At 39.8% G+C, this 23,120-nt stretch overlaps 1 protein-coding gene across 1 annotated transcript; it reads left to right on the plus strand.

Annotated features, from left to right (window-relative positions):
- Positions 1 to 6,114: 6,114 nt before the first annotated feature.
- Positions 6,115 to 22,378, plus strand: scin (scinderin). The gene is made up of 16 exons (XM_030063492.1): positions 6,115 to 6,363; positions 11,069 to 11,223; positions 12,510 to 12,671; positions 12,790 to 12,939; positions 13,148 to 13,240; positions 14,360 to 14,492; positions 14,704 to 14,792; positions 15,517 to 15,732; positions 16,613 to 16,734; positions 17,206 to 17,296; positions 19,670 to 19,840; positions 19,927 to 20,104; positions 20,247 to 20,368; positions 21,470 to 21,547; positions 21,631 to 21,691; positions 22,193 to 22,378. The coding sequence occupies exons 1-16, from the start codon at positions 6,171 to 6,173 to the stop codon at positions 22,360 to 22,362; spliced, it is 2,184 nt and encodes a 727-aa protein (XP_029919352.1). The 5' UTR covers positions 6,115 to 6,170; the 3' UTR covers positions 22,363 to 22,378.
- Positions 22,379 to 23,120: the final 742 nt, after the last annotated feature.

The raw sequence follows: 23,120 nt of genomic DNA on the forward strand, positions 1-23,120 counted from the left end.
GATGGATCTGTAGTTTGCTTTTATGTCAGTCCCTCCTGCCAATGGAATATCACACAGTGTGTATGTTGACCGGGACAGTGAACATCAGGGAATATCAGCCAGTTTTACAGGAATATACACAAGCAAAGTGTTTTTAAATTGTTTTACACACTTGTTGCTTTAGATGGTTCTCAGCCTAAATGAAGTGAAAAAGTAACACTCAGTTAATTTCATTTAATTTAATATTTTTCAGGTGTCTTGCTGATCAGTCAGTGGTTTCTAATGTGCCTTAAGTCCTGAAACATAGCAAGAACATGGAGCACCGCTTCAGCATCGAATGAAAAATGTAAATGTAGCAACTGGAGTAATTTTTTCTCGCTGCAGGAGAATTAGAACCAGCAACTGCCAGTATGTGTTAGTGAGCTCTGTAAGGTGTGGGAATCCATTTGATGCAGGAGATTAATCCAAATTCACTCAGTCTGAAATCAGCTTTTCACCTGCCTGTTGATGTGTAGACTATTTTCTCCTGTTGACAGCATTTCTTGAAACTGTTAGGAGGAGTGCTGCATTAGCACTTGTTGGTGTACAAAGATGAGCTGGAATCAAGTTGGAGTGCATTTCAACCAACGCAAGCACGACCTGCAGGGGGCGGCAAAAACAGCAGCAAGGCATTGACAAAGCAGGGCCCAAAGCAAAGGCTGCACTAACAACCACACTAGGTGTCTGCAGGTTTGAAAAGTCATTAAACCCTAATATAAGTATTAGTATATTATATTTAATGTAAGAGGTCTTCATTTAAATATAACATTTTATCTAATATCCAATTTATCCAGCCAGTATTGAGCACTCAGTAACAATGAGAGGAAGATAGAGCAACTACTGTCCTAACAGCTGGGGGGAAGTGAAACAATACCAAATTCTTCAAAATGAGTGAAGAAGAAGAAATAGACGTATACAGGAAACTGACACAGTCAAGCATGTGATTAATTTTGCATGTGTAGGTGTGTGCTGAGTATCTATAAAGATTCAATCAGCTGTTGTGTAAGATATCATATTGACTCTTTTTTTTTTTTTTTTTTTTTTTTTTTTTTTGGTGACATTTGTCCACAGTCCAAGAGGAGTAACCAGCATGCAATGAGAATCTGGCAACACTGGAACCACTGAGTCCCCCCTCACAACAATTTAACCAGTTTACCCCCTGTCTGTGGGGGTGATTATGACTGATAACATCCATTCAATGGTGTGATAACCGTCAAATCAGGTGAACGGTCCCTCCGCTGGAACACGGCCCCTGGGGAAACATTTGCTTTTCACAGCCAATTATCAGTTCTGTGGTTTCTGGTGGTTTCTAATGGCGACATTGTTAGCCACTGAAGCAGAACCGTATAAGGTGGCTGTTTCAACCAAAGATTCAAATGAGGCATTTGCCCTACAGGGAGATAGACCACAATTATTAATATTTAATTAGTTTTGTTTTTTTCCAAAACACTGTAATCATAGTAGTTCTGACATTACTAAAAACTGAAAGAAAATCACTTTCACCTTTTGATTTTTTTCTTTTTTTCTTTCTCTCTTTTTTGTCCCCAAATCTTTTGGTGTTGGGTTACAGTTCCCAAATATTCATATTTAACAATTGGAAAAAAGCTGTTTTAGACTCACTACTTCTGTCATTTCAAATGTTTTGTTTGTTGTCACAATTAATAATATAGAATAGAATAGAATAAAGTTTTTAAACCATGAGATGGATCTGTAGTTTGCTTTTATGTCAGTCCCTCCTGCCAATGGAATATCACACAATGTGTATGTTGACCGGGACAGTGAACATCAGGGAATATCAGCCAGTTTTACAGGAATATACACAAGCAAAGTGTTTTTAGATTGTTTTACACACTTGTATGGCATATGGAAATATCCTGCATACAGCACTTTTGTCATAAATGTCTTGAGACATTTTTCAGATGTCATGCTGATCAATCAGTGATTTCTAATGTGCCTTAAGGAAACTGACACAATCAAGCTTGTGATTAATCATGTGATATCATGCACAATCTTGCATGTGTGGGTGTGTGCTGAGTATCTATAGAGATTCAATCAGCTGTTGTGTAAAATATCATATTGACTCATTTTTTTTTTTGGTGACATTTGTCCACAGTCCTCATGCTGATCACATGGATGGCATCACCATCAAATTACAAATGCCCTCTCTAAACGTCTCCACTGCAGGACTACAACAGCAGCTGGACCTGGCTCACTGATGGCTTTTCATTGTGTTCACAGCTCTGACTAGGCCTGGCTAATCCAGCGTTATCTTAGAAGTCAGAGGAAGGTTCTTGTCAACAAATGCTTTCAAAATGTACTATTCAGTGGCAGTAGCGTGCAATACACTGAAGGCTGAAGTCTTGTTTGCACTCTTTACAGTCTTTAATCTAATCCAAGTCAAGCCAAATCAAATTTAGAGGATTCCCATGGCTGTCAAGGAAAATTAAATGAGTATACTCAGTAGCATTCAACACAGAGATACACTGGATCCCTTAATTTAATTGGACCCTAAAAACATTAAAGGGCTCTATATGTAAGCTAGAACATTTTGAGGTGCTGAGCAGTATTCTCTACTTAATTATCAAAGTTAATCATTTGTTCTTAAAAATACTCCTTCATTTGAGTCGGGAGAGGTCAGGGGATTTGTGCATGGATTACTACATTTTAAGGTAATCTCGATTTTCTACTTATTTTAGGCTGGAGTGACTGAGTGATCAAAGTTACATGATTGGTCGGCTGACCGAAGATGCCACTGTGACTGGTAAACACGGAGGTGGCCAGTAATGGTGCTGTCCACCATTGGTCAGCTGGGTGTTGGTCTTTCCCCACAGGCTGCTCGTCATGTTGGAGTTTCCCAATCCATCATTGCTGCTTCCAAATGAATTGGCGCTTACCTGGCAGATGCCCCATTATAATCACAATCCACCAAGCTTTTAGGGGGAAAAGGAGAAGGTACTCTGATTGGTTGATTGCATATTAGATCCAGAATAACCCCATCATTAATTAAGAGACTAAGTACAAGCCTTTTGAACCATGTGCCTGGCACCACAAGTCTTTTCCGTGGACTTGGACACGCCCCAAATGCAATTGCTCCATGTTCTTCAGACTGTGCACTTAGATCGTTAAAATAGAGCCTATAGAGAGTGAGAGAGAGACAGAGAGAAAGAAAAAGAGAAAGAGAGAGAAAGCTGCAAGACCAGCCAAGCTCCTGCACAAATCTCACTTTACGCTGTGTCCAGTCTGACTGGACCAACTTACATATGTAAAGAGCTAGTGTTTTACCCAACACACTGGACACATTAGACATTAGATGATGTTTGACATCTTCAGTAATAAATATTTAAGCAAGAATAGTGGGGAAAGAGAAAGAGCAACCACTTTACATGCAGCCATTAGAGCCTTTTAGTCTGTTGTGAGTGTGACAAACGAGCTTAAAATGCTCTGTTGTGGCCATTTACAGTGCAGTAATGCAAGGCAGGTGAGAGCTTGCTTCATGTTGCAGCAGTGACTGAATTTAACATTTTTGGTTTGTTTGGTTGGCTTGTATGTGTCACATCCTTCTGTGTGCAGAATATGTCCATAAGGAGTAACCAGCATGCCATGAGAATCTGGCAACCGTGGAACCACTGAGTCCCCCCTCACAACAATTTAACCAGTTTACCCCCTGTCTGTGGGGGTGATTATGACTGATAACATCCATTCAATGGTGTGATAACCGTCAAATCAGGTGAACGGTCCCTCCGCTGGAACACGGTCCCTGGGGAAACATTTGCTTTCCAAAGCCAATCATCAGTTCTGTGGTTTCTGGTGGTTTCTAATGGCGACATTGTTAGCCACTGAAGCAGAACCGTATGAGGTGGCTGTTTCAACCAAAGATTCAAATTTGAAAATCGAGGGATTTTGATTATATGTTTGGAAATCTTCAGTACAGCTGCATGATTTGCAAAATGGTTTGATGTGCTGCATAAAGAGGATAAACTGTAATAAATGGGTCAAACATTCAACATCACTGGTTGCACTGCTGTGCAACAATAAATTCACAGAAGTCCAGTTTATTTTCTATTCTGCGTTTAACAACTGCTTTTACCTCACTCACTTTTATATGAAAAAGGGCACATTTTATGATGGTGGTAACCCTTAATATGATTTCAAGATTTCAAGGGTTTTTTTTTTTTTTTTGGACTTAACTGAACATCATTCCTCGGTAACTGAGCAAAGATAATACCTGGCTCCACACCACCCGATATATAATTGCCTAATTCAATGTTAGCTCTTGAAGAAAAAGCTTTTTAAAGATGAAAAACAAGAACTCTACATTCATATTTGACCTTTAGAGAGTTCAGTTGAGCATGCTGCAACTGGTTAGAACAGTGTGGGCATATGACCAAACTTTACTCCTTTGTTAATTGAGTTTACCGCCAATATATGCTGTTCTCTGTTGTTTCAAGACATCATGCAAAGCTCAATATGAGAAAGAGTCAGTTTAATGTGGCCTGGCTCCCTGGCAGAGGTGCACTGCTGGTGGAACATGACTTCAAAACCTTTTATGAATCTTTCAAAGCCACTTTTAACATCAGCAAACATCAGATCCACAGCAACCGTCTTCCATGAATCTCTTTTTCCTAGTCACGGTGGTATATGTGTAAATGTCATTTTCCCAAAGCTGTTTAAAAATCATGGCACTAAAGATTGCACAGCATGTAATCTATTTTCCTTGATTATCAAATTTGAATTTTTGGTTGGAACAGTCACTTTATAATGTTCTGCTTCTTTGGCTAACAAAGTTGTCACCATGGAGAAATCACAGAACTCATAATTTGCAGTGTAAACATTATTCTAACTGAACCAATGACTGTAAATAGTCTGCATGTTTTAATAGTTTAATAATTGTTATAACTCAGTTTAATGAAGCCAAAAAAGTGACTGATGTTGCTTTATGGTCAGGAGTTGAAATCATGTTAGTATACCATGTAGGTTTCCTGGTACATACACAATTTGAATTCATAGCCTTAAACTTTAAAGGGGCAGTTTCCCAGACAGGGATTAAATTAAATCAGGACTGGGCCTAATCCAGATGAACTAATCATGGCCTAAAAGTGACTGTGCAAAACACATTTTACCTCTAAATGACTTACCTCTTGGCTCAGGGGTTCTTGGTTAAATTTAAAGTGATAATCCACCAAATCCATATTTTTCCTGATTGGGCGCCACCTTTGGTGAAAAGTGGTCATTGCTTTGGTGTTGTACGCTCAGTGTGCAGTGCGAGCTAGCCCTGCACACTAATCAAGACTGTCAGTCTGATTGTTGTCTCATGTATTTCTTCTACTGCCCCGCATTTATTCCATACAACTCACTGCTGTTGCTTCCATAACCATAAAACCCATCGCTTACTCAGAATTTTTCCAGGGAACAAAAAGACTAGCCTCACAAGAATGTAGAACAGCAAAAGTTAAAGCTTCCACGAACTGGTTCTAACCTAAATGACTGTATGATATCAATCAGCAACAGAGTTGCAAAATGGTTATTTATTTATATATAAAGGTGTGGATTATAAACCTGAAGTCAATAGAGAAAAGCTAAATTGTGTGGAACTGAAGGAGAAACAGGGGATAGACATTGTTTCCAATCTGACAAACATCAGTCATCTGAATTTAAAGCAGCCTCTTTGAAGTTTTAAACCTTTGTTTACCTCCGGACCAACTCTAGGGAATGGAACAGCTAAGACTGATTTTGTTAATTTATGTCTGCACTAATACAGTAATTGTTTTATTAAATTCAGCCTTGCCTTATGCACTTGTTTTGTGCATGTATATTTGTCTAGGTGTGTGTGTCTGTTGGAAAACTTGTCTTTCTGCATGTGTGTGTGTGTGTGTGTGTGTGTGTGTGAGAGAGAGAGAGAGAGAGATTGTGTATTTGTGGCTGCTTGTGTGTGTACTTTGGCAGCCTGAAGACACACCCACCGTGTGTGTGTATGTGTGTGTGTATGTGTGTGTGTGTGTGTGTGAAGCCCTCAGAAAGCAGAAGCTGTGCTGAAACACTGCTGCTACATAGTCAGTCGTCGTCAGGAACAGAGCAGCAGTGTGTTCCTCCGAGCCGCCCCAGCCTCAGCCTCACAGCCACGTCCATCACCTCTCCTCCAAGCAGCAGCAGACATGGTGCTCCACCACAAAGAGTTTGACAAGGCGGGCAAGGCTCCTGGCCTGCAGATCTGGAGGATCGAGAACATGGAGCTGGTCCCTGTGCCTGAGAGTTTACATGGGAACTTTTACGCTGGAGATGCGTATGTCATTCTCCGCACGGTCAAGCAGAAGGCCACTTTTTTCTACGAGCTGCACTACTGGCTGGGTGAGTTGACAAAGCACTTGGCCTCTTGGGGCTAATTTCCTCCTGGATTCCATAGATTGCACTGTTTGCTTACAATGGCAGAAATTAACCATGCTTTACTATGGCAATAAAACTATGTTTTCTTTCCTTCTGTCTTTATTAGTGTTTTTCTTGTATGTATAATTATACTAAAATTATAATAATTACAAATATATTTTATGGTCATTTTCCTCTTTTCCTTTTTTTGTGACTTACCAAAGGTCTTTTTTTTTTGTTTGTTTGTTTTCTTTTTTTGAATTTTGAGGCAATTTCGCACAGGAAAGCAACATCAGTTTTCATAAAGGAGTGGTTAATGTAACTGTGTATCATTCTGCATGCTGTTTGTGTGCATGATTCAGGGTGGAGCAAGACAGGAACGTGGGCCTCATGGAGATAGAGTTGCACAATTCTTAGATAAGGACAACAGAAGGTTAATGATGATGCATTTTGGGGAAAATAATTAAGTGGGACAATGGGATTAAGAGGTAGTAATAGTTTTTGTAAGGAAAAGGGTACTTTTGTACTCATCAGATATGACTGTGAAATTATATGCATATGTACATTACACATCTACACCAACAATGTTTTTTTCTTTCTTATTTCTTTTTTTTCTTTTTCTTTTTTCTTTCTTTTTTTTTTTTTTTTTAATTTGAGGTCAGCTCCTCCAGTTTTGCTCCTCACACAGTCACTGCTCCATGGCTGGCAGAGCATCATAACAGGATTAGCAAGCCCTGTTTTTTGCAGTCCGAAGACAGATAGAAAAACCTTTGCTTTTTGTGGAAAACCAGATCCAGAGTCATTGTTGCACATAAACCAGAGAAATGTTTTGCGTGAGGTTTGTGCATCAGCAAAAACTGTAGAAAATAAGTTGGGCAGAATCAGCAGAAGAGCCACTGCCAGTGCCTGAGGTGAGACAGGAAGTGAATGATCATCTTTGACTGACAGTGTCATGCACATCCTTCCCTTTGCTAGTTACTTTGTGAACTTTGACACTAGAGATGATGATATGATTCAGTGCAATGATGTTTTCCAGCTGGGTGAGAGGCTGAGTGCTGTTTTCTCATTTACTTCAAATAAAAGGCAAAGTGATTCATATAATATAAGCTAATTATTTGACCAATTTGCCATTTACAACATATCAGTATTTGTGTGTTGGGGCTCAGTATGAGAGAGAAGTGGTCCTGGATGATAAGTATCCTTCCCTAGAAGAGATGCAATTATCCAACATATCAGATAAGGGATTCTAGAGAAAGCAATAAACTGGGACAAGTGGGAAATAATAGGGGGAGAAATTATTATTGTTATGGTCTATGTTATAACAATTGTAAGCACCTTTTTGCAGCGCGAAAACATTTATGGAGTGACTGACTCATGCCTGTATTCACTTAACCCTTTGAATTCAGGAGTTAATTGGCAGGCTTTTATTTTGAAAATTTTATTCCACACTCAAAATTCACTTATTATCTTTTGTTTATATTTTTTGAATATTTGGTAATTAACTATATTCTTTAGTGATTTTAGTTTTTTTTTTTTTTTTTTTTTTTTTGGTATTAATTAATGGTATAAAATTAAATATATGATTTATTGCCAGTTGTTGGGCCATTTTTTCCTATGTGTTTGAATGAAATCAAGCGAGTCTGCTTAGGTTTCAAAGGATTAACCTTTGTATTTGGCACAGAGGTGTACATGATACCAGAAAAAACTATGTTTACAGGTATGTAATGACCTGGTGGAAACCCTGGCACAACACGAACACTCCTTCCTTCATAACAGCGAGACCTACCAGCAACAGGAGATTTGCAGCCCTTAAAGGTTTATGCATGAGGTTTGTGGATTGCGAGAAATGTAGAAGCAAGTCTAACAAGTTCTAAAATAGCAGCTTTTCTCACCTGAGGCGAGAAAATAAAAAAACAAGTTATCCTTGGTGATAAACAGCTTCATGCTTCACCCTATCAACCAACCGCTGCATTGCTCTTGTGCAATAACCAAATGTACAGCAGCTTATGGTGTAGGTGAAGTCCAACCATGTAAAGAGTCTGATCAGCCACCATACTTCCTTCCTGCCTCATCTCTCTCTCTCTCTCTCTCTCTCTCTCTCTCTCTCTCTCTCTCTCTCCATTTCCTATCTGAGCAAAACATCAATACAGCACTAAGTTGTTTACTCGTCCTCATGCTCTTCCTGAATACCCATCAGCATGAATCATTAATCATTAATCATCATTAATTAGTCATCAGACATGTAAAATGTCTTCCCTTCATACTAGACAACAAGACAACAATTTTCTTCCACTTCCTCTAAATGCGCAACTGATGCCACAGAATCCTGGACCTTCAGTCTGTAGTCCTTTCCAGGCCTGCCCACAGAACTGGCTGGGCCCCTGTAACAGTCCAGTGACTGGGTCATCCCAAAATCTGCTTTACTCACATCAACGCCTGGAGGTCCAGGACAGCTGGAGGCTGGGGGTGTGGCTGGGTGGCTGGTTGGCTGGTGGTCATCGGTGGCTCAGGGTGAAGGTCAGGGCTGGGTGACTGGCCTGGAGAACAGAGACCGCTGGAGGCAGGAGGGTGGGCAGCGGGCTGGATGGTGGTCAATAGACCATATTCACCAGGCAGCCATTTTCCTCTGATATCATGCTCAAGGTGGGAAGCTCAAGCACTGCAATCAAAAGGAGCATTGTGTTGAACTGCTGTGTTCCAGGTTGCAGACCTTATGATCATAGGGAATTTGACTAAACATCATTTCACCAATCTCCAGTTTATCTGCAACTGAGAAAACCATGGATAGTGAAAATCTGGAGGAACATGGGGACATATTTCAAGGTAAAACGACATATTTGGTCACCGCTGCCATTAGATAACAGCTAACGTGAGTATTCAACCTTTTCTTAGCTAACGAGCTAACAGGGAAGGCATAAATTAATTATTAATTATTATTTCTTTAGTATACTAGTTAAAGTAAAAGCTGCTGGATGTGATCAGGCTTGCAGCTGGAGGCCACCTCCTGGGTGAAGGCATGGCCTGCCAGCCTCCTCATGCCACACTAAACACACTGCTCACAAGCTTGGAACTCACTTTTGTATTAGATGTATTCTGTAGGAACATTAAACAGAAATAGTTCCAGTGCAAATAACACCATATGATGTCACTGAGTTGACCAGAACACTTCTGAGTTTGGCTGAAAAGACAGCAAGACAATAACTGACAATTGATTCATGCCTTTCCTATCATATCATATCAGCGCTGTCAAGCGGTAAGGTTAGTTATGAGGTAGCTGAACTAACTTTAGCTGTTGTCTAACAGTGGCTAATGGATAATCAAATATGGTGTTCAACCTTGAAATATTGCCTGATGCCCCTCCAGAGTTTTACTATGCGTTGTTTTCTCAGTTGCTGATCAATCAGAAACCAGTGGGCTGATAATGTTTAGTCAAATTCCCTGTAGTTAGATTTGGAATATTTGCAACCAGGAACACAGCAGAACAGCGTTATATTTTGGATTACAGGATCTGAGCGTCCCACCCTGAGCCAGAGGAAAATGTCCTGCCATGTGAATGCAGTCTCTGGTGGTGTACGGTGATTTCTGCCCAGTGCTCTGCAGCGTTTGAGCCCAAGTTCAAGTACTGGAGATGGGGAGATATGCAAGCAGTGCCTCTGTATTTTCTCTTCTCCCGATGGGCAAGGGTCAACCTCCATGGGCCCCCCTAGTGGCTGGGCTCCAGAAAGCCCCCCCTCCACCCACCTGCCACTCGTATGGGTGGGCCTGCTCCTTTCACCCACACACATTGGCATTACAGTCAAACCACTGGTTAGAAGAGGTCACAGTGGGTGCTGACGCTTACTATGTTGGCACATGTATTTGTGTTGTGTCTTAATATCATTTTGCACGTGTTTGGGCTGATGTTGAACATGCTCACCTCCTGCGTGCCTGCGTCCTTCAGATGTCTGCAGGAGGTGGCGGACAAAGTCCTGAAATCCTTCAGCCTGTTTGAGTAAAAGTAGCAGTGTCATCATTCTAAACGTCCTCCATTGAAAACTGCACGAGTCAAACCAAAGTGGTCATTGTGGAGAACGGTTCTTTTCTTATCAGTGTCCTTAAAATATTCTAATTTTGTGGTAATTGTAATTTATCTGTAAATATATAATTCTAATACTCATCTTTTTTGTTTATTTCTTGCTATTTTTTTTATTTTTCCTTTTTTAATCTTTTTTCTTGCTTTTTTCTTTTTCTTTTTCCTTTTTTCAAATTTTTAATTTAATAACAGTATATTAAATCAAGAGTCTACAAACAGTCCAGTTGACCTCCATGTGGATAACATTAAATTAATGCCACATAACATCCTTCCCATAATACTGTCAGATACTTAACAATCTGAGCAAAACAAGCTCCTTCACTAGATGTGATTTCCCATGCATACATGCCCCATTTGATTACAGCATTTTCACTCATTTCTGGAGCGAGGCAAAAAAAAAAAAAAAAAAAAAAATGTGTCCTTATCAGTCATTTGGACACCAAATGGTGAAAAAATAGGGACCGAGTTGAACAATACTGGAATTAGCCTGTAACCTGTATTTTATTTGTGCGGTTCCAGCTGCTCCATAGACTGCTGGCTAGTTTGTGCCACTGAAGCACTTTATCCAATACTTCACTGTGTCTGTCCTTCTTCTGAGCCTGTATTTGACCCGTCCAGGTAAGGAGTGCAGCCAGGATGAGAGCACGGCTGCAGCCATCTTTACCGTGCAGCTGGACGACTACCTGGGGGGGAAGCCGGTCCAGTACAGGGAGCTACAGGGGGTCGAGTCGACAGCCTTCACCAGCTACTTCAAAGGAGGGATCACTTACAAAGTACTGCACTGAATTTATGACTCATCCCACAAGGGCAGACATTCTCCTGTAATCAGCATGTTGTGCATCACTAAAGGCTGTGCACTGAATTAGGGTTCAACCAGTATACATACATAGATAGATAGATAGATAGATAGATAGATAGATAGATAGATAGATAGATAGATAGATAGATATGTATAACCCTTTGAATCCCAGGAGCCTGTGGACACTTTTATAGGCTATTTCACCCTAAAAAAAATAAAAATAAAAATAAAAATCATGTTTTTTTCTATTTTTCTATTTCTAAATATTTATTTCTATTTGAAGACCTGTGTGCAGGAGAGCTGCCAGGAATTTTGGGCCCCATGGGAAAAAAAAAAAAAAAAAATTATTATATATATTATATTATATTATTATATTATATTATATATTATATATATATATATATATATATATATATATATATATATATATATATATATATATATTTACTCGATGATGGTTTAATAATTTTATATTAGTTAAATAATTTTATATTAGTTTTTACCTATTTTTTGGGGCCCCTGTCAGGCAAGGGCGCTTGGAATTGTCCTAACTTTTCCCCCATATACGGCACCCCTGTCTGTGTGGTTGAAACACATTGCGTTTTCCTAGTCTGAGTGATTTTGAAGATGTACATTTGCTTACGACAGAGGTTTTGAATCTACCATACTTCCAAATATATACAGTACATTTTTTGCATAAATCAAGGAAGTGCTCTCTGTTTATTTTATGGTAATTTTAAGGTAATATTCTTGTAATTAAATTTAAATGTATAATTATAAGAATTCTAAATATACTTTTAAAACAATATATACTAACAAATTCTGGCTTATTTTCCTTTTTTGTTTTTTCTGGGGGCATAATCTTTTACACATTTTCTTTTCATTTTTTAAATTCTACTATTCTGTATTTATTTATTAATCTATCTATCTATCTATCTATCTATCTATCTATCTATCTATCTATCTATTTAAACAATTCAAGTGAATTTGCTCAGGTTCAAAGGGGTTAAAAAGTCAAACTGCTTGCACACAATCTAACCTATCAGCAGCTCTGTGTTTTGGCCTTTTGAAACTCATGTTGGATAAGCCCAACTTTGCATGCTGACTACATCTCACCACTGTTTTTCCATAAATCCTGATGCAACTTTATTTCGGTCCATGGGGGAACAGTGACTCATGGGACGGAAAGGCAATTTTAGAGTCCAAGTAAACAGAGCAGTGGAAGGAGGTGAACAGTGCAGTGTGTTTTCTGCGTCTCAGACAGGAGGTGTGGCGTCGGGTTTCCATCATGTGGTCACCAACGACCTTTCAGCGCAGAGACTCTTCCACATCAAGGGCCGCAGGGTGGTGAGAGCCACTCAGGTCCCCCTCAGCTGGTCCAGCTTCAACAGGGGGGACTGCTTCATCGTGGACCTGGGAGCTGTAAGGACTCACTTCTCTGAGCCTCTTTCTGATTTAGCAGCTCCTTAAAATGTGTGAAACATCATGTACTGGGTAACGCTGAGTGTTTCTCAACTGGAACGTGTTTGTCTGTGCTCAGGTGATCTACCAGTGGTGTGGATCCAAGTGTAACAAGTTTGAGCGACTAAAAGCGGCACAAGTGGCCACTGGCATCCGTGACAATGAGAGAAACGGCAGAGCCAAAGTGGTGGTGGTGGACGAGGGGAGCGAACCGTCTCATTTAACTGAGGTCGACCAGATCATGAACCACTTGCTCATTTCTGGGCCTATTCACACAATATTTTCCATCATGACCGACAAAGCAACATTCACTGTGGCTTTCGATTTAGTTTCCTGCTCATGCTTTGTTGCTTTTCAGTGGAATTGTTTTTCCATGAAGTTGAAGTTTGAAGGATTGCTTGTATGTGGGCAAATAACATCAGTTTCCACACCAACAGGTCCTTGGTAGCAAGCCAGAGCTTTCAGAGGGAGATGACAGTGATGACACAGAGGCAGACGTGTCCAACAGGAAAATGGCAAAACTGTACATGGTAGAGCAGCCACACACACACACACACACACACACACACACACAAGGATTCCCAAAGCAGACTTCATCACATATGGAAAATACAACAAGTTTTTGGAAGATTGGCAGCATAACTTTTCAGTCCTGGGACCAGTGACACCAAAACCACACGTGTCCCTGCTATATCTGTGGTGATGTCCCATGCTAACACTTCTGTAGCACACACTGCGCTGAGACAGCTGTCACTCAAGAAGTACAAGCTAATGTATTTGCATTAGAGAGGGCAGATCCGGCTGCATATTTTTGTCCGAACCCGGACTGAGACAGGAGCATAGTAACTGAGCCCGTCCCGAACCTGACAGGCATTCTGTTTTTCGTGCCCAAACCTGACCCAAGCCCCGATTTTGCATGTCCTCCATCGCTAGGTTACATTTACTGCCTGAAATAGCCTACATGCTGCCTTCAGTGTCATCAGCACTATACAGGAAGTTGCCCAGAGTAGACACTAGGTCCATTATTTTTGTTTATTTTACACTAGAGTTTCACTAAAATAACGCCGACGTGAACGAACCCAAACATAATTTCAAAACTTTTGTCCTGTATCCACACTCTATCCACACAAGTTGCATGTAGCCTCATCAAAGACAATGCACAAGGCAAGCCTGTGCACCTGGGTCTAAAACACAGAACGCCCTCTTTCTCCCAGTGTCCCTCATAAAGAGTCAAAACATGACCCTGTTTGAATGGAAGTCAGTGGAGGAGATGCATCAACACCCTGAACAAATGATATTTATATGGATATAGTTCTTTAACCCTTGGAATCCCAGGAGCCCATAGGTGGGCTTTTACTTTGAAGTGTTTTATTTCACCCTATGAACAAAATTTGTTTAAATTCGTATTTATTTATTTATTTATTTATGGTGGGTGAGTGGGTGATAACTTATTTGAAAAAAATTACTTTTTTTATAATTTTGTGGGAATTTTATGGTATTCAGAGCTAATAATCTACTAGGGACACATGGGTGACTGTGGAGTCTATGTTCTTGTTACTTCAGGCTGATAAATTGACCTGTTGGACAATCTCCCAATAACTTGATGTATTTCTTTAACAACTGACGGTGTTATGCTCGCTTGTCACCAGGTATCTGATGCATCTGGGTCCATGAAAGTGTCCCTGGTATCAGAGGAAAACCCTTTCCTACAGAGTCACCTGCTGTCAGATGAATGCTTCATTCTGGATCACGGCAACAATAAGATGATATTTGTATGGAAAGGTACATAACCTCCTGAACCTATAATATTACACAAGCATAATGATAATATTTATTGTATTCTCATTTTCATCATGTAACATTACCGTACATTTAGGCAAGCTCCCCTAAGAGTAGCACTATTGTTTTGAATGGCCTGTTGTCCCTTCCATTGTGCACCAGCCCGCAGTAGTTTTCATATCAGCACTGATCACATCTCATTTATCTCCAAAAGGGCACAGGGCCAACCCCAGTGAAAGAAAAGAGGCCATGAAAACAGCTGAGGGCTTCATCAAGCAGATGGGCTACCCACCAAACACACAGGTTGATCAATACTATCACTCATTTTCACTTTGCACCATATAAGACACATACACTCCTGAACAGCCTATTTCAGTTTAATGGTTGTTTGCAATAAATTGCTTACTCAAATTTTCTTTTGTCTCACTCCCATTTCTTCTTTTTGAATTTTGAAGCTCTACTTAGAACCTTCTTAAGATCCAGCAGTGCAAAATGTAAATTCTTGCAATTTTTCAACTGGTCTTAAAATTTTGATCAGGAATGTACATATCAAACAAATAGTCTGTTTCAATTAAAAAAAAAAAATAAAAAAAAAAATAGTAAAACAGTAAAAAGTTATGAACTTAAAGGGTTAAACTTTTCAAAGTAGAGCTATCCTATATATTTATAGCTGTTTATATGTGTCTATAGTATATGCCTATTTAGTGCTATAATGCCACCACCAATTTTTTGTTTTGTGAAATCAGGCCCTAAATATCTTTCTGACATCTGTTTAAAACCATTTCCAGAACTATTTTAATACTATTTTTATCATTCTATCATGGTGTGAAATCTTCACACTAGTCTAAGTTGTTGAAGTGAACTACCTCTTGCATGTTCTCATTTTTGTCTACTGCTCGCTGACATGACACTTTATTGCTATTCCTTTCCATTGGCTGATGTCAGTTTTGGGTCATTGCTGTACCTAATGGAAATGTGAAATGGAAGTGGCCTCAAACTAACAGCTGTAACCCCGATGTTGCCACAGATCCAAGTCCTCCCAGAGGGCGGAGAGACTCCCATCTTTAAACAGTTCTTCCTGGGCTGGAAAGAGAAGGACCAAAGTGAAGGCTTTGGCAAGGTCTTTGTCACTGAGAGGATTGCCAAGATTCAGCAGATGGAGTTTGATGCCTCCAAACTCCATGAGTCCCACCACATGGCAGCCCAGTACAACATGGTGGATGATGGGACTGGGGATGTGAAGGTGACTGAACTGGAAAACCATAGAAGCTGTATGTTGCTGGCATACTATAGTTATAGCCAGTGATGGATGGTGGTGGAAAGTAAAAAGTGGCTTAATAATACCCCCTAGTTGGTGATCATAAGCAAAGCCATCATTAAAAACTAGAATCTATTTACTTTCAGAGAACCACTGTTTCCTTTAAAGGGATAGTTCACCCATTTTGTTAATGTTGATAGTATTTCACTTCCCCCCAGCTGTTCTGTAGGACAGTAGTGGTGTTATCTTCCTATGATTGTTACTGAGTGCTGGATACTGGCTGGATGCTCCAAATGCTAACTGTTAGCCTCCTGCCATTGAGCTGGACTTCCCCCCAGCTAACATTCTTAAGAATAACTGCCTTAATCCACTTTGACATTACTCTATACTTTGCCTTCATTTAGTATGTGGGGATCTATCTATTTTGATTTGATCTTGTTGATTTTTTTTTTTTGATTTTTTTTTTTTTGGAAGATAAAAACACTTTTTGAGATTGGCCTTGGTGCACTGCAGTTTCAAAGCAGAAAAACTTGACTGCTTATTTTGCTCCTGTTATGTCTTGTAGAAGAATGTTAGCTGGGGGGAAGTACACCTCAATGGCAGGAGTCTAACAGTTAGCATGTGGAACATCCAGCCAGTATCCAGCACTCAGTAACAATGAGAGGAAGATAGAGCCACTACTGTCCTACAGAACAGCTGCGGGGAAGTGAAATAATATCACATTTTTCAAATTGAAGCATCCCTTTAAAAGACCCTCCCCTTATATAACGTACATCTGTTTGACGGTACTCAAAGTGTATGTCTTGAACTTCAGTAATGGTCTTTGAATCCTGCAGGCCTCCTTTACCTTGTTTTCACCTTTCAGATTTGGAGAGTGGAGAGCAGTGGCAGAGTTCCTGTTGACCCAAAGACCTATGGGCAATTCTATGGCGGAGACTGTTACATCATTCTATACACTTACCATAAGGGTCAGATCATCTACACTTGGTATGCCTCAGTTGAGTCACTCAGCTAGATTTGCATAGCTGACTGTCACTTCCATGTTCCACATTCCCCATTCTGCTCTAATGGTCTCCGCGGCACACCCTGATTCATGTGCAATGAATCCTGACGATATCCGTCACATCTTTTGCATTTGCATCTTTTTTCATATTGTACTGGTGTTGAGATAGTCAGTTATGTAAGGTTTAAATAGCCCCATTTCATATATTATTTTTTTTTTACATTCTAGTTTGTGCTACATTCAGGTTTTTGTTTGTTTGTTTGTTTGTTTCTGTTTCTGTTTCTGTTTATTTTATTTTATTTTATTTTATTTTATTTTATTTTATTTTATTTTATTTTATTTTGGCAATATCTTAATTTCCCCACAGGAATAATTTATTACAATAGGAGTAGTTTCTTATGTTCTGAATCCTGATGTCATTGATTTTTCCATTTCATCCTCCATCATGTCTTCAGGCAAGGGGCCAGCAGCACCATGGATGAGATTACAGCCTCGGCCTTCCTGACTGTAGAACTAGATCGTTCACTGGGGGGGAATGCTGTTCAGGTAAGACCAGTCTTAAGTGGAAAGTCCACAACACATGCACAGACTGCCAACAAATCTTGACTGTCAACTTCATTTTAACAGTCTGCACGGCAAATACCAAATGTGAAGGTTTTATCTGGAAGCTAAGAGAAGCTGAACAAGTTCGACAAGGCTTTGTCAGGCTACACAGAAAACCATTTTGCCCTGATTTGACAGTCATATTAGGGCAATGTCCATCATGAGGGGAAATGGCCAGTTTTATTTTAGACACCTATATCTACCACCTCTGATGTTTACAGCCTCTCTCAAAGGGATAGTTCACCCATTTTGAAAATGTGGTATTATTTTACTTCCATCCTCAATGTTATGTAAGACAGTAGTGGTGCTATCTTCTCATTGTTACTGAGTGCTGGATGCTGGCTGGATGCTCCAAATGCTAACTGTTAGCCTCCTGCCATTGAGCTGGACTTCCCCCCAGCTAACATTCTGAAAAATAGCCACCCACTGAAATCAGATATAGGTATTTTGGCAATCTCAGAGCTTTCAGATCTTTTCCATACTTCCAATTTGGAGTAACTGGCATTCCTTTGCCCTTTATCATGTAGGACAGCGGTTCCCATTTATTTGTGACAAAAACACATAAATAGGGTTAAAAGCTTAATAATTAGTTTGAATAAACAAATAAAATAAATAAATTGATATTAAAAAATTAAATCTAGAGGAAAGAGGTGTGCCACGTGAACACCCTCCCGCGCTCACGGAGGTCAACAGAGTAAACTTGCAGGTGAAATGGCGAAGCGTGAGAGTGAAACGACTGCACCGAGCAAAAAGAAAAAGAGGGGATACCAAGACAGTTACCTTGAGTTTGGCTTCATAGAAGCAACTGATAAAGTTAAAGCCAAATGCATATTTTGTGGTGAGAAACTGGCAAACGAAAGTTTGAAACCCTGCAAGCTCAGAAATATAGGTAACAAAGTCAGTGTTTCCCATACATAGACCAATGTGTGGCGCAGTGCCACACATTCAACACCAAGTGCCACAAATTGATTACGCTTTTGTTTTTTCCCTAACAGGATTTTGAAATATAAATATTGTTCCGTTCATTCATCTCTGCATAGTGCTCTTTCTCCCTGTCATTCCCGTTCACACACACACACACAGACGTGCGCATACATGCCAGTGGTGCGCGGGTACACTTATAAACGACCCGCACTCACCCGACGTTTTCAACCAACTTGACCGCAACTCGTACCGCAAGTATTAATTAAAATAATGTACCTGACCCGCTTCCCAACCCACTTATTATAAAAGGTACAGGCCATGCTCTTGATTAGCTTAATCATAGCCTTATTGGCTATGATTGGGGTCACCGAAGTCTGCAATGATGAAAATATGGGTCCCTCAAGAAAAAAGTTGGGAACCACTGATGTAGGAAGTCTGATTTATCCCAGATCCAAGGAAATTATGATCCATAACTTTTCATGTTGGATACATGCTCACAATCTTTGTCAGTTGTATTATGTTAGTGAATGAATTTGTCAGGAACATTATATCAACTAAACGAATCTAATGGCTACTGGCTAGTTAGCCAGGGACTTTTGCTAAGAGGGGAGCAAAGAGCTCAATCATTGGCTGAGGAAATGAGTAGGGCACAGTAGAACATGGCTTGTTGGAGGACATGAATGCTTTCCAGTCAGGCTTCGGATCAAAGCTACTGAAATATTTATGAAGCATCACCATGTACTTAAACTAAAAGTAATGTTTGTTTGTTTTTTTACATCCTCACAGCAGGCACAAAAGGAACAAAAGTTCTTTGTGCCTACTTAACAATCAGAAAACTGCTTTTGATTGGTTAACTGCAATGAAGTCTTTCTACATATCAACCTGACAAAAAAATTCAGATTGGGTCATTTCAGAGGCAACATTTTTTTTTATAGATATATATATATATATATACAACGTTAGCAACCAGCAAACACCAATAAATAGTACAAATCCATTTTATTATGGGCAAGGAGAGTGTGGAACCTATGAAAAACACAAAATCATTAATTGATTAGAGCCCACTTAAAGGGGTTGTTCATCTATTTTGAAACATTTAAGAATGTTAGCTGGGGGGAAGTCTATCCCTATGGCAGGAGGCTAACAGTTAGCATGTGGAGCATCCAGCCAGTATCCAGCACTCAGTAACAATGAGAGGAAGATAGAGCCACTACTGTCCTACACAACAGCTAGAGGGAAGAGAAATAATATGATTTTTTTCAAAATGGGCGAACTATCCCTTTAAAGCTACATTGATACATACACAACATTGTGTGTGTGTGTGTGTGTGTGTGTGTGTGTGTGTGTGTGTGTGTGTGTGTGTGTGTATGTGTGACCTCCTTGTGGCATCAGGTCAGAGTGTCAGAGGGGAAAGAGCCACCTCATCTACTCAGTCTCTTCAAATCGAAACCCCTTGTTGTATATAAGAACGGTACATCCCGCCAGGGTGGCCAGGTGTCAGCACCCCAAACTCGCCTCTTCCAGGTACGCAGAAACCTGGGGGCCATCACAAGAATTGCTGAGGTAAGCATTCTCCTACTCTATATATTACAAAAGCAGAGTCAGTGCATATCTGTAATTTTAAAACAGTTTTCAATTTCACACATCAGGTTGAGGCCACAGCTCCCAGTCTGAACTCCAACGATGCCTTCCTGCTGAAAATGGCCAGTGGGCAGGGGTACCTGTGGATGGGCAGGGGGGCCAGCAGTGAAGAGGGAAAAGGAGCTGAATACATGAGCCGGGAGCTGAACTGCAGCTGCAAGCGCATCATGGAGGGAGAGGAACCAGGTGACTATCTGGATATCAGATTTTTTTTAAATTTAAGAGTTGAATTGCAGTAGTATTGACATGTCCAGTGCAGTGGCAGTCTGCTGCTGCTCAGTGGCACTGTGATGAGAGCTGATTAACACTCGAGTGTTTTGTCCTGCAGCTGACTTCTGGGCAGCGTTAGGGGGGAGGACAGAGTACCAGACATCAGAGAGACTGGAGAGTCAGAGCATGACTCACCCACCTCGTCTGTTTGGATGCTCCAACAAGACCGGCAGGTTTATTGTACGTATAATGTAACCACACATCCTCAGAATGTTGGAAAAACTAATCTCAATTAGTATTTTCAAGTAATCTCAAGTATTATCTTTAACAGTTAATGTCTTGTTGTCTGTTTTCTTATTCTGCCCATTTATGACTACACAGCTTCAATTAGTTATATTCAACCAGAAGCAGGCTCAGGTTTGACTGCTTTGTTTCTTGACATGGTTGTTAATTGGGAATGAATTTAATTTAGAATAATTCAACTCCAAGTCGTATTAAAGACATAGTTCACCCATTTAAAAAAATGATATCATATCACCACCCACCCATTTTTTTTTCAAAATGGGTGAAGTATCCATTCAAATGGGTCTTCAAGAGTCAAAAAAAGTGTTTATGTTTCAGCAAAGTGAAAGCAACAACAGACATGACAACAGTAGCCGTGTACTGGTTCTGAACATTTATCGAATTATTGAAATTGCAACATGGCCAGGTGCATGATCCAAAGAGAAGCTGCAAATTTGTCACAAAATACCATTTCAGCAGCATTACAACTTGGGTATTGTGGAGCGACAGAGATGCCACAGACCCTAGCAAAAATTACACCATCGTTTTTTTTTTTTTTTTTTTTTTTTTCAGTGCAAATAAAAATAATGGTGCAAAATTAGCATTTCCACTATTACCTCTCAAAATATTTGCAATATGATTTTTTTTTTTTTTGTCATATTGTTCTGCCCCACTGTGTACTATACTGTATACTGCACTGTACCCTGCTGCCCATTTAGTTGTAACTCACTTTTTTCCACAGGAATTTACTAGTTTTCAAACTTTATATGAGCAGTTCAAAATAACAATGACCTAACCTTTATTTTAATAATGTGCTGTCTCATCTATTGTAATTTTAAGCTTCTATCCTTTCTGGCATGTGTTATTTTATTATCCTGTGTAAAACTTCAGTGAGTGATCTTTAACTTGTGATGAGATTTTCTCCAGAATGTTTTAGAGGCCTGTTTTATTGTTCCTGTGGCCAGCTGACTCCAAATCCAGTTCAGCAATCCAGCTCTGCAGTAATTTCAGTATAATGTTGTAGTACAGTATTACAGCACGTGTTTGTGCTACATGCAGATTGAAGAGGTTCCAGGAGAGTTTACCCAAGATGATCTGGCTGAAGATGACGTGATGCTTCTGGATACTTGGGACCAGGTACAAAGCCATAGGAAAAAAAAAATCACTCTGCCCTGGAGAAAGTGGACAGTCACAGTAACACTGCCTATGTTCTGTCTCAGGTGTTTGTCTGGATTGGCAAGGATGCAAACGAGGTTGAGAGAAGTGAATCTGTAAAGTCCGGTAAGGTTTTAGAGTTGATAGTTTCCCTCAGCACAATGGACTTTGCTGGTATTTCTTTAGAACCAAGGACCGGATCAAGCACTGATGACTTTGATGTAAGCCTCATAGCTGTTTCCACCGGCCCTGTGTGCTCTGATGTGTTGCTCTTGCAGTCTGTCTTGGAGCTTCCCATTTATTCCAAATCTTACACAGCTCTTATTTTTTCCATTGTTTTGTTTAGGAATCATACTCTAGCCATTGGGTATTGTACGGTGTATTTTTACGTGGGTGTTATATGAGTCCATCAGTTGCTCCACAGGATTGTGGAGCAACTGATGAGGACATTTCACCTGCATGTGGATCCATATAAAGTCCAAGTAGCTACACAACCCGACACTCTACTACTGCCAAAGTTCAGTTTTGCTTCTGGTTGTACATGTTCTAACTTTTCAAAGGGTTAACATCTTACTACCAACAGGGAAAGTGTGCTTTGTGACTCTGAATATTTTGTTCCCTTTGCAGCTAAACAGTACATTGACAGCGACCCAGGAGGCCGGGACAAGCTGACTCCTGTGGTGATCGTGAAACAAGGTCACGAGCCGCCCACCTTCACAGGCTGGTTCCTGGCCTGGGACCCCTCACACTGGGACTCACAGCCCATCATGCAATCCATGAGGGCAATGAAACTTTAGACAATACACATCTCATGACTGCACCTTGTATTTATCCAGTAACAGTTTGTGATAAGATGTGGCATGGTTTACATTTTTCCCATTATAAAAATCTCTGTAATAAATTGAATGAAATAAAAGGAACATCTTTCATATATAGTTCTTCTCTCCTGGGATTTTTGTCCATTGCCAGTGTGTGCCTATGTTAAAGTGGCTGTAGTTTCTTTACCACAGGGTGGCAGTCAAGTCACATAGTTGAAACAGTGACCTGTCGCGACCCTTCAATTTGTTTCTGTTTTTTTCCCTCAGACTTTTTTGTGTAGCTGTAATACAGTAAATCATCTGTGGTACGATTTGAATTCCTACTGAAACAACATTGTCGCACCTTTCTGTTGGTGAAGTTTTCGATCTTTCTTTGTGAAACTGTTTTTATTCATCACTTGAATTCACAACTCTTCCTGAATGGCAAATGATTTGTTTTTTTTTTTAACTTGTACTTATGTAAAGGTGACATGTAGTCAGTTTAAACAAGGGCATACATCCTCTATGCCCTTTTACAGCATATGCCTTTTTAAATTTTCCAAATATACATCTATATATATATATATATATATATATATATATATATATATATATATATATATATATATATATGTACACACACACACACACACATATATATATATATATATACATAAGCCTTTTATTTCATTTCTGTATCTACATTTCTATATGAAATTCAAAATATGTCATATTTTGAATTACATGTGAAATGTTGT

Source organism: Myripristis murdjan, chromosome 11 (genome assembly GCF_902150065.1).
Source record: "Myripristis murdjan chromosome 11, fMyrMur1.1, whole genome shotgun sequence".
NCBI lineage: Eukaryota > Metazoa > Chordata > Actinopteri > Holocentriformes > Holocentridae > Myripristis > Myripristis murdjan.

What these genes read in the sequence shown, in the direction of transcription:
- scin (XM_030063492.1), top strand. Translation starts at nt 6,171, where the DNA reads ATGGTGCTCCACCACAAAGAGTTTGACAAGGCGGGCAAGGCTCCTGGC. An exon ending in ATGGGACTGGGGATGTGAAG is followed by an intron (nt 15,733 to 16,612) that starts GTGACTGAACTG and finishes TTCACCTTTCAG; the next exon opens with ATTTGGAGAGTGGAGAGCAG. An exon ending in ACAAGACCGGCAGGTTTATT is followed by an intron (nt 20,369 to 21,469) that starts GTACGTATAATG and finishes TGCTACATGCAG; the next exon opens with ATTGAAGAGGTTCCAGGAGA.